General features: G+C 37.2%; 1 protein-coding gene across 4 annotated transcripts in view; it reads right to left on the reverse strand.

The window, feature by feature from the left end:
• LOC103149375 (voltage-dependent calcium channel subunit alpha-2/delta-4-like) overlaps positions 1–12,634 on the reverse strand; it is a 63,723-nt gene that overhangs the window by 7,602 nt on the left and 43,487 nt on the right. For all 4 annotated transcript variants that reach the window (XM_016679875.1, XM_016679876.1, XM_007568489.2 and 1 more), the window contains 7 exons: positions 11,120–11,181; positions 8,989–9,003; positions 8,864–8,908; positions 8,694–8,756; positions 1,220–1,290; positions 1,064–1,139; positions 845–897 (listed from right to left, as the gene is read on the reverse strand). In XM_016679875.1, the coding sequence (XP_016535361.1) occupies positions 845–897; positions 1,064–1,139; positions 1,220–1,290; positions 8,694–8,756; positions 8,864–8,908; positions 8,989–9,003; positions 11,120–11,181 (385 nt within the window). The remainder of the gene's footprint in view (positions 1–844; positions 898–1,063; positions 1,140–1,219; positions 1,291–8,693; positions 8,757–8,863; positions 8,909–8,988; positions 9,004–11,119; positions 11,182–12,634) is intronic.

Raw genomic sequence — 12,634 nt, forward strand, 5'->3', positions numbered from 1 at the left:
ACGATTCATTTGTAGTTTTGTGTGTCATAAAGTTAAATATAAGAGTGAAAATAAAGCCAGTCATGTGGCACAACATTTTATTAAATATTTTACACCCACTATGTCACTAAAATCAGTCTGGTAAGGTTTTTAACAACCATGAGTCAACAATGGGGAACCCTACTATATAACCTACTGTGGTATTGTACACAGTTCTCAACAGGGGAAGGCCCTCCTTTACAGTTCTCATCAGATTTTTTTTTTTTTAAAGAAAATTTTGATCTCTGAAGGCATGTTTTACCTCCCATGTGGCCCCCCCTGTAGGTCCAGGCTGGGGATCCTGCTGCAACCCCTACTCTATCTGTTGCTCCCTCCCTGATGTGATGTCGCAGATATTTTACAATTGTGGGAGGAACTGTCTGATGTTGATTTCTAAATCAACACCAGACTGAGTGTTGATTTCTAAATCAACACCAGACTGAGTGTTGATGTAGACTGTTGGTGTTAATTTAGAAATCCACACTGGACTGGATTGCTTTTTGTTTAACTCTTTGGAACTCTTTAGTGAGTGTTAGGGAATCTTACACTCACTAACACCCATGTTGTTGAATTAACACTGTATTTTTAACATACAACACTTGCACTGGAAATCTGACACTTCTGAATTTGCTGTGTAGTTTGATTTACCAAGGAAACACTGAATGAAAACATTAAAATGCTGGATTGGGACCAGCCTAGTCTAATTTACTTCTCTGCTGAAACTGTTGGTACCAACAGTTGAAACTTTCTTTGGTACCAATGTTTGAATAATGGAAATCAGATCCACAATAATCACAGATCCTCCATTACAGATACAGATACTTACATCAAAGCGTTGGAGAAGAGCCATCTCATCAAAGCCAAAATCATGTAGAACGGCTAAACAGGAGGAAGGTATTTGCAAGATTTCAAAGGAAAAAAAAATATTGAATTAAACACATTAATAATAATTCTAATAAATGATTTCCTGTGATTCTTTCTGATCTATGCTGTCAAAACTCTGTTATATTATATCAAAAGTTGCTCAGTGTGCTGAGAGACTTACACTAAGCAAAGGTCGAGCACTGCTGGCATGATGGTGACTGTTCTTGCACATAGCCTGGTAGTCAAACAGAGACACTCTGCAAATAAACATCCAGATTGTGTTTAGGTTGGCAGCAGACAGAACGGCTCAGCTGAAGGGTGTCTGATGAAGTCCTACTTTTTAAACATTCCCATTTTGATGAGTGAAGCCATGACCGACCCGTCCACCTCCCCAAAGAAACGACCAACCTGGAAAGAACATTGTGTTTTATTATACTCCCATAACATAGACATATAGCACAGTTCTATTTAAATGAATGTTAACATCTAGCAAACAGGTGCTTCATGTAGTCACAATGAACTACTCTTCTGATTGGTTTCTGTCAGAATTCTGTCGCAATGTTAAAAAATACAAGTCAGAGCATAATAACACAAGTGAGACTATGCTTGTGATAAACAATGGAATACCCTTGGGATGAAGGAGAGATCATTTTTTGTATATTAGAAGTTTGACAACATTAGACTGCTTAATGCCACCATTTCCTGTTGTAAAATTCTTATAAAAGTCACCCTGTGCTTTTACAAGTGTAGCCCAAGCTATAACACTGTAAAGGTAATCTTAAATTAGGAGTTCTGACTTCAGGTGACCTTCCTGTTTACATAAATAACCAACCATTGTTTACATCCGCTCATCTGCACAGGGATGCATATCTCTAGCGGTCACTGGGTAAGAGGCGATGTACAAATTTCCAGTGATCAGACGGCAACACAGAGACAAATATGACAAACAACCATCCACACAAACCAATTCAGTTTATTTATAGCATATAGCGCCAATTCACAATGCATTTTTTCACAGCATTCAAGTCATACAGATTGAATCACACACCCGCACACACGCGCACACACACCTACACACACACACACACACACACACACACACACACACACACACACACACACACACACACACACACACACACACACTCGTCAGTTGCATACATTCCAAATTGATTCTACAATCTGCACACAGTTATGCAAGCCTTAATTTGAGGATCAATCAATTACAGGGCTCTCAGTTAATCCAAAATGTTTATATACTTCAAACATCAATGTCTAAGAAAGCAAACATGAGGTTTTGGCTTTCTTAGGAGAATATCTGAATATCACTGTCATCATGCATAATTATTAGGCAATTGTCATGACTCAGCTCATGCCAAAACGTAACAGCAGACTGCTTGCTATGGGGAGAGTATGAGCAGTCTGTGGTGGAGTTAGTAGCTGGGTGATCCCAGTCAGCTGCCACACCCACTTCACTTGAGGAATAAAAGAACAAACATTAACCCCGGGAGAGACAGGAGTTGTCACACCCCCCACCAAAAAGAAATGGTCCCACAGGGAACCCTACAAAGAGTAACACAAAACAAAACTGTCTTAGCCAATGTCGTGCACCTCCAAAACACTAGGTCTGTCTCATTACTTTCCTTACTCTGGAAACTGGAAAAAGTGTAAGGAGTTTGGATGGAGCAATACAGACAACCTTATGAAGTTACATGAACCCTTTATATGCGTTTCCTTAAACTCTGGTCAGGTTAAATGACCCAACAGGGCATATATTGCACAGAGATTTCAGATTCTTTATTGGACTGTACACCATTTGGTCATCCAAACAGTTTGCTTCTAGGACGACAGCATGCTCTGCTCCGCCGGGTCTAGCTGGATTAATCACTGCTGATTTCTACTTATGAAGCACCGATTAATTGTAAATGGCCTTTATCTGTATTGCGCTTTTTCAAATCCAGAGGACCCCAAAGCAGTTTACACTACATTTACACATATTCACACCCTGATTGTGGTGTGCCACAACATAGCCACAGCTGCCCAAGTTCAGACAGACAGAAGAGAGACTGCCATGCGCCATCGCCGGCCACCAGACCCTCTGACCACCACCAGAAGACAAGGCGGGTGACAACAGCCGAGAAAGACAGTGTGGGAGTTAGAACCGGCAAACCACCGGTCACAGGATGAACTCCTACCTCCTGATCCCCAGATCAAATCAACAGATGAAGCCAACGACTGATCAGCCCTTTAATGTTTTGCAAACTCTTCATGAGAGACAGAGAAAAATACACCTATAAATTGTTCGCCCATAAATTGTGTCACACCAGAGCCTTTCTATATACGCTTCTGCACATCACAATGAAACAGTGTGTCCCCCCCAGGCCAGGCCAGGCAACCAGATCATTTAACAAGATCACTGAAACTCAGTACATGGGCAACGAAACACAAGTTCTGAATCCAGACTCAGTTTATGCACAGACCAGAAGTGCTGCCAGGAATCTTGGGCCCCCGACAAAAAATTAAATTGGGCCCCCCCTCATGCAGCTGCTGTTATAATTTCTTGAGTCTATCTGACCCATCAAAAGCGTCACTATTTCAAAGACTTGCAACTGCCTTGCTTTCTTTGGGTCCAATACTGAAAACTAGTACAATATTTACTGTTCTTGAATTTTACATGCACGAGTAAAATTTAGTATGCATACAGTCTGCATACAGTACAAGTAGGTTGCTTAAATTTTTTCTATTAGTTTTAGATTACTGAAATGTCTCCACCCGAGCAACAGTCATAGGCAACACGCAAAATACATATAAAACAATCCAGACTTCTCAAAAAATGCTATGAGGTTGCATTTTATTCAAGCTGCAGTATGTAACTTTAATAAAAAATATGTTTTCTCCATATTTGTTAAAGCTGTCACGATGTCGTAGCAGTTTGTTATGAGACAGATAATCTGTGAAAACAATCAATCTCCTCCACCTCCTTCCTGATCTACTATTGCTAGCTAAAGTAATGCACTGTTCTGACCAAAACAACCAATCAGAACCAGTAGGACGCTCTTAGCGCTGTCAATCAACTTCATTCACTCACTGCTAAATGTGCTAATGGTGGAGAAACAACTTATTGTTACAGGAAAATCGTTTATCTGCCATCACTGGTAGCTATGCTAACTAGACTAAGCATTTACAACAGGCTATGCTAGCTACAGAATACCACAAAGCAAGGGGGAGGAAGGATGAGCCACGTGAGATTAATTGACAGCATTAAAACTCTCCTGCCACTGACTGGTTGTTTTTAGAGAGTACTGGGAAAAAGCAGAGGAAATAGATTTTTCACAGATTATCTCTCATACCATACTGTCACAACAGTTTTAACAAATATATGAAAAAAATATATTTTTATAAAAGTTACATACTGCAGCTTTAATTTCAGTAAGGAGAGAACAGGTCAGGAGGGATGTGGGTTATAACCAGGACCGACCCAAGGTATAAGCAAACTAAGCAGCCGCTTAGGGCACCAAAGCCACTAAGGGGCCCCCTCAGTGGAGCTGATTTATTTATTTTTTTTGTAATAATTTCTGTCATTATAATATCGAAAACACACAATTTCACTGTGAAGTTATTTGTTTTTACAATAATATATATTTGATAATGTATGAAGAAGTTATTATTTTATCAATAAAAAGAAAAAAAACATGCTCTCGGGGGGCCCCCTGGTGGCTGCGGTAGGTACTGCACGCTTCACCGTTAACATGAGCTGCCCTGCAATGAGCAGAGCATCCAAACGTTCAAAGTTCCGGTCAGAAGTGAAGTTAGCAAAACAATGTCTCAACAAAGGACTTATCCTTCAGGGAGAGAGAAAAGAAAGAGAAAATAGAAAAAAGTCAAGATAAAGGTTTGTTTTAATGTGCCTTGGTAATGTAATGTAATGCAAATGTAAAAGATTTGTAAAGCTGCTAACAGAAAATTAGCTTGACCAGTCCAGTTAAACAGCCAAACATTTATGCTAGGGCCTATGTGTTTGTATGAAAGTGAGTTTAAACTTCAAATGAGTTGATTCTCATGGTTGGCTCTGTATATTTCTGAGGTATTTTTGGCTTCAAAACGCTGTGTTTGATAACGTTTGATAACAATAATTAAAACTTCTCAATGTTTGACATTGTCTAGCAAAATGTTTTTACGTCAGGCTACATAGCTGCTACATCGATGAGCTACTCTATGCTGTAGTTGGGGATATGTTATTTGCTGCTGAGCATAATCATTTTGTGGCTAAAACAAACATTATTTTTACATCAACTTCTAAGTTGAAAAAAGACTCACCTGATAAAAATACATTTTTTAGCTATTGGAGTAACGCTTAAGAGAAATTTATTTAACCAAAGGATGTCATGAATATGTGTGTAGGGCTGCACCGATTGCAGTTTTCTGGCCGATCCCTGGTTACCAATCTTTAAAAAGCCTGACCTGTCGATTTGATTTTGGCTGATACCAATTTTTTTTGTCTGAAATGTCGCTAAATATAGCAAGAAAATCACTGAGTTGGCAACAGTGGGGTGAATATTGTTAACTGCAAATGTGCAGACCTGACCTGGTGGGTCAATTTGCCAGTCAAACCTCTCACTGCAGAGCAGAAAAAGACAGAGACTGATTTATGAACCTTTGCTGACGAAGATAAGATTAGGCAATAAGATAGGCTTCACGTGTAAGTATTGGACAACCAATTTTTTAATTTCTATGAACAATAAATAAAGAAATAAATTGTGGAGGGCCCCCTGTTGGTCAGAGTCCCTAGAATTGCCAACACTTTTTCCCCCTATACCGCGCCCCTAGCACAGGCAACACAAACAGTCCTTAGAAATGTGTTACGTCATGTATGTTATCTCAGTACTAATGGTAAGCTAAATGCTGTGGTAATGCTAACAGAAGAAGCTAAAAGCTCTGCTAATCATGTTGATCCTTTTCCCTGTTCATTCAGCAACAAGCTATAGCATTCATAAACAATTAGAATTGTCATTAACGGTTCAAGGAGGAAATTTTAAACACCATATGAATGTTGATGTTACTTCTCTGAAAAGACATTTCAGATTAAACTTGTCTAATCTATTTTTATATAGAAGAATATTTAATTTCTTCAGTTTTCCAGTTTCTAGAGGATGAATCACAGGTATTTGGACACAATAGTTAACATTTTTGTGCTTTTTTGATTTTTGCTGGGTCACCATGTTTCCTACAATTTTCTCTGCTCTTGTTTATTCTTATTAGTAGTGATGTCATTTCTCTTCTGTAAAAGTCTTTGTCGTACCCAGCAATATTCTATAGGCCTAACCTTTACGCAACGGTGGTGTAGCGTTTGGTAGATTCTTAGTGTTTCCACACCTGCCTGCAAAACTCAGAGCTCAGCAAACACGTCAAAGCAGCACTTTGTCATATCTGCTTAGTAACGCCACTGGGAATACAGTCAACATGAAAATGAAAAATGAGCTTCTTCTGTAGGTCACTTTAGATCAGACTATTTCTGGGTAGTTGTATTTTCTACATTTGAACACCATTTTGTAAGTCTAAACCTTACCAATTAAACCTTTTTGATAAAAAAAAAAAGGTTTAAATAGAATAATTTATCTGTTTTATAATGTACAGCCAACCTGCCGGATGTGTGTGAATGTGGTGAATAAGTGTATTTATAGCAACTTGGCGGGTTTAGGATTAATTCTCGTGCTATGACTCTTAGCCATTAATCCAAATCTCACAGGCAGCCGTAATGTGGACATCAGATTCCTAATCCGTTTCTGTCTTGAGTATATCACACTTCTACACAAACTCCTGTGGAACTTAAGATTTTACAAATCCTGCCCTAATCAGCCACTTAAAAAGCCTACTGACATAATTTAATAAGTCTAAAAACAAGCTGTGCTGTTTGGTGCATAAAAGAAATGCACAATTTGCAGATTCTAATTAAATCCTGAAAGACCAAAAGTGATGATAACTAGCAAATACACCTGTCCTTTATGATAGCCCCAAGCAGCTGTGTGTGTATATACACTGCATAATTTTACTATCAGTCCAGTAGTTTCTATACCTGCTCAGTCTCATCTGACAGACACAACATTTTACAGTTTTTTGATCAGCAGGTTGGATGAATTTTCCCTGCATGGATAAAAACCATCAGACCTTCTGCAAACTGGCACCTCTCTTTAACGCTCTACCAAGGTCAGATGATGCTTGCAGGTGCAACAGCTGCTGTAATCTCCTTAATGCAGCATAAACACGTGGGTTAAATCCTAATCTGCCTTTAAATCCCATGAACCATCCAGATGTTTTTGATAAGACCATAAAATGATCCAAAGAGTCACAAAACCCTGAAATCCCTTTTCATCCAAAATAACAGAGATGAAGATGAGTTCCACAACTCTGACACTAAATCTGAATAACAAAAGATGCATCTTTGGGATTCCAAGTAGCCTGAAACTATTGGTTCAAAAATAATAATTAATTTCAAAAACACTTTGCTCACCACCATGAGCAAAAAATATCTTTAAAAAGTATTTCATCAATATGTAGCTTTTGCTTAATGCAGATCTTTGAAATACAATACTGGACTACTGAGCATTGCAGATGAAACTGATGCATTTTCTGACTTTATTCTTATGTTAGTTTAAACCAGAAACTACTTAAACCAGTGGGAGAGTTTGGTAAAATGTAACATTTTTATCAGCATGTTTCTTTTTATTGGAAGAATTAACATTCATTCCAAAATTCTCAAAAATATTCAAAAAACTGTTTGTTGTTTAGATAATTGCTTTGAGAAATCATCTGAACGGCAGTAACTACGTAGATATAACAGATCCACATTGATGCCGTTCCCACTTACTTGGAAAATTACAATATTTATAATAATCATTATGTTACTTTAATGTTTTGTCATATCTCGTTGGGCTTCTATTTGTTGGCGCGGTCAGTGACATTCCAAATGAGAAAGATACTAAGACACTTTGAAATACCTACTGAGAAAAAAAACAAACAAACAAAAAACATATTGATGACAGTAATTTGTCAATATTGCACAAAGAACCATGTGTGATTTTATATTTGCTTCCAAAGCTTTAGATTAAGAAACATCTGGGAACAGAGGCTTCTTAATCTCTACTTCCAGAGATCAAGAAATCCAATTTCTGATTACAATTGGGTTTTGATGTAATTACAGCTTTCCAAAAGTGTCCAGCATAAAAGTGATTGGTGTTTTGGAACTTTGTTTGAAAATAATCAAAACTGATGTTAGTGTTTAGGTGCTTAAAATGAAATTGATGAAATTTGATGAGTGTAAAGAAGTTCTTATATAGATTCAAATGAGATATTGGTTTTCTTTGAGTGATTTATTGAATTAGTTACTCAATGAATCAGAGTAAACATCTCATTGTCTGTGGTTGTGCTGCCATTTTGTTGTGCTTCTCTCTCAGACTATTTTAACAAACACAAAGCGGTTGTCTTTAAATTACTACATGAGACAAGATGTCTTCATCTAAAGTGAAATAAATAACTAAGGCTAATAAAGTCTCTAAAATCAAGGTTTTATTAAAGAAGAACATCATAGTGTTTTAACTCCATTATGACCACATTTATATATAAGATTAATCTTGATTTTATGACTGTAGAATTAAGGATTCCATGCAGATAGGCACTAGATCTTTCTTCTTTTTTTGCTGCTTTCATGGTTTAATTGTAAATAAAATATAACTTATCTTTTATTGCACAACTGTGGTATTTTCTTAAAGTTACATCAGAGTTACAACAAGAGCAGAATTGCCGGTGAAACTTACGTCATTCCTCTCTTTGGACAGCAGAATGAAGCCATTGTTGTCGACTAGGTAGCAACTCAGGTCCTGATAAAATATGAGCAAAACTAATGCCTGTAGTTATTTGTTATTAAAATCAAAGGGAAGAACGTTTGTGAAGAGCATCATATAAAAAGGTAAAGTCATGTACTTACATCACTTTCACAGCTCAGAGGACACACCCCCTCAACATTTGAGCACTGAAAACAAAAGAATGAAGGTCACTGGAACTTGATGAGCGTAGTAAAAATAATAATAATAATAGAACCTGTTTACTTACATCTGTGTCACTGGGCTAGAAGAAACACACACAAAGAAAAGTGATGAAGACAAAGCTAAAGATTTAAATCATTTCAAGATTATCACGCTCCACACAGCAGTCAGTCCTATATTTATGACTTGGAGGGAATAATTTGAGGGAGAGAGGAAAAAAAAAGTATTTTCTGTTGACTTGATTTACAAAAGACAAAACTTGATTATCTTCATGTTTTGAGAATCTGGGCATTTTGATGTTGAATATAACTTGAAAAAAGAAAATCACTTGGTCAGGATCCACGGCATGGGCAGAATGAGTGACAATGAAATTAAATTATTTGAAATAAAAAAATAAATAAATATTAAAAGTTTCAGTTTGGAGGTTGATGAACAACAACACTGCAAACCAGAAGCCAGTCAAGCTAATGGTTCCAAACATTTCTTGTTACTCAAAACAAGCATTCCACTGAAACCTGGTCCACATGCCTACAGTGAGACCAAAACACAAGCAGGTAAAACATATCTAACAGTGATCTATCTTGACACAATCTTATGTCACCATAAATACATATTGTCAGCATGTTGTCTGCTACAGACAGGAACAATGAAGAAGAATAATGCATGTCTAACAGAGGGATTTAGGTTTAGTTAGAGATGAAGTGGTTTTGCGGTGGCTGGTGCCTCAACAGAGCAAATCACTGATGGCCTTGTTTTCACTACTGCTTTCTCTCACCTTCATATTTGCATAGGTCTGGTTATGGTTCATTTAGGAATGTCTTCACTAATAATAAAAAAATAATCTACATTATGATTGTATATTCTATTTCATATTATCTTAAGGCACCAAGATCAAATATAATTTAATATCTTGTTCCATGATTGGCTTCCATTTTCCATTTTTGTTGCCCAAACAGTATTGATCAGTGAATAGCAAAACACAAAGCAAATAAACCAACAAGAAAATAAAAGTAAAACATGTAGAGGTCTGGCTACTGTCGCTCACCAGATATTTAGACTTTGAGTTTCAGTTTCGTTGAGTACATATATTTATTACAGAATATGTACTTAGCAACCAAAACAGCAGCTTGAAAAAACTGTCTTTAGCTTGCATTTTTATTTATTTTTTATTTTTTTTATTTTTACTGAATCTAAGCATCAGAAATTAAAAAGTGATTTTTGGAAATGTTAATAACAACATTGTGGAAAAGAGTCTTTGTTGTGTCACTAAGCACAGATATGTTTAGTTCTGCATTGTGCAACAAGCAGTCTGTATGATGATGTTTTTCATGTTTACAGAATAACAATCTCAATGTTTAACTTTTTCTTTGAAAGATTGAGGATGATGCACCAAGAAACACAATAAAATAAGGACGATTCAATGGTAGTGTGAGGTGTCAATTAGGAGTGCATCGATTGCAGTTTTCTGGCCAATTACCGATCTTTAAAAGGCTTATCCTGCCGATTCCAATTATGGCTGGTACTGATTTTTCAGTCTGAAATGTCGCTAGATCTAGCAATAAATTCATTGAGTTGATAACAGTGGGAACATTTGGACATGACCTGGTAGGTCAGTGTGTCAGTCAAACCTTTCACAACAGAGCAGAAGAGAACAGTGGTTGATTTTAGACCTTTGCTGAGGTAAATAAGATCAATGGATAAGATTGGCTTCATATGTAAGTATCAGCCGATCATCAATCCCCCAAAATTAAGGAAATCAAGGCTGATTTATTGGCTGGCCAATTTATCGATGCACCCCTAATAAATATTAATACGAGCAATGGAAGGTGCTTAAAAAAGAAAAGAAACAACTAACAGTCAGCATCATTCAATTTATCAAACATCCCACAAAGTGTTCATGAGTGTTTTTGTCCTGCATTCACCTGTTTGGCAATGGCCCAGAACCTTTTTTCCAGCCAATCCAAGGACATCTGTACCCCGATAGCTAAAAATAGGAGACACAAACACACATACACACGCGCGCGCGCACACGCACGCACACACACACACAGACATGCACACACACACAGTGTAAGAACAGCTGCGGAGCAATTAGGAATCTGCAGAGTTAACACTTTGTTGTGTTTGCTGAGGAAAGACTAAGGGCAGGAAATCGCCCAAATCTTGCCTCTGCCTGTACAGANTTGTCCTGCATTCACCTGTTTGGCAATGGCCCAGAACCTTTTTTCCAGCCAATCCAAGGACATCTGTACCCCGATAGCTAAAAATAGGAGACACACACACACACACACACATGCACACACACACACGCACACACACACACACACACACACACACACACACAGTGTAAGAACAGCTGCAGAACAAGATGGAATCTGCAGAGTTAACACTTTGTTGTGTTTGCTGAGGAAAGACTAAGGGCAGGAAATCGCCCAAATCTTGCCTCTGCCTGTACAGAAAATGAAGTGCTAACAGCTCTTTCTGCTTAGAGTGAGCATATTCTACCTGTGCATCTACTGGTTGGCTTGAGGTTCTGGAGTTTTCTCCCTCCGCCCAAAAACATACAGGTTTTGTTTACTAGCCTCTGAGTTGCCATTAAGTGTGAGTGTGTGCATGTTTTTTTTTGTCTATCTTTTGAGTTTCTAGGTTGCTTGGTGTTGGACTTACGACCTGTCCAAAGTGAACTCTAATTTTCTCATAGGTATAGAAAATGGATGGATGCATTGATGGAAATGGGAATTTAACCTGTACTTAAGTGCCTTTACAGGTCAGTTTTACTGTGTCCTGTTTCCTTCCATGATAAATATAGACACTGTCAGGTAAAAGTCTTGTATCTCCAGTTTAAGTAGTGGTGGGACTCCACTGAAATTGCAGGGTCTGTAAATAATTAATTAATCACAATTAATCACATTTAATCAAACTATTTATTATCAAAATAATCAACATTTCTAATTCAATGTCCCTTTTTTTTGCTAAATTATTAAATAGACACATGAGCTCAACAGCAAAGATATTTAATGTTTTTAATCTTTTATTTAGGTTATTTAAGCATCAGAATGGTGCAAAGTGTTGCTATACCCATTCAGTGTTCAAGTGTTTCAGGAACTCCTGATCATTCATAGAACGTCTTACAAATGTGAACTATGTGTGTTAGCATTAGCATTGCTGCTGCTACATGTTTAGCATTGAGATGCTATTTTAGTCTTGAATAGATTTGCTGCTAGTCTTACTGCTTTTAGCAAAACTTGAACACAGTTTTACAGAGAATTAGCTCTCAGTGGGAGAAGCAACTTTGTCATCAATGCTATTGTTTGTAAATGTTGATTGTGCGTCAGATTTATGGGCATACCAGAAACACGCAAATACAAAGGTCAGAACCTTTGTAGGTAAAAAAAAAATTAATTGTGTCAAAAATTTCACTGTGTTAAAATCCATGCAATTCTTTAATCAAAAATATCCATGGTTTGTCCTGGTTCTAACATTAAGTCATTTATTTTCTGTTTGAGAATTCAATCTACTGGTCATCTTTTGTGTCGCTGTCTGGTTCCCATTAATATACTCATACTGGAGATAGAAGGTTTAAGTTCACCAGAGATGATCATATTTATTCCTTATAGAACATAAATTATGAGTCAAACTCCAAGTGAAAACTTTTAGGTCATCTGTAAAGAATGACCTGTAGGTCATTAAAGGACATTAGGTCATTAAATGTT

The sequence above is a fragment of the Poecilia formosa genome, unplaced genomic scaffold, assembly GCF_000485575.1.
Source record: "Poecilia formosa unplaced genomic scaffold, Poecilia_formosa-5.1.2 Scaffold224, whole genome shotgun sequence".
NCBI classification, from domain to species: domain Eukaryota; kingdom Metazoa; phylum Chordata; class Actinopteri; order Cyprinodontiformes; family Poeciliidae; genus Poecilia; species Poecilia formosa.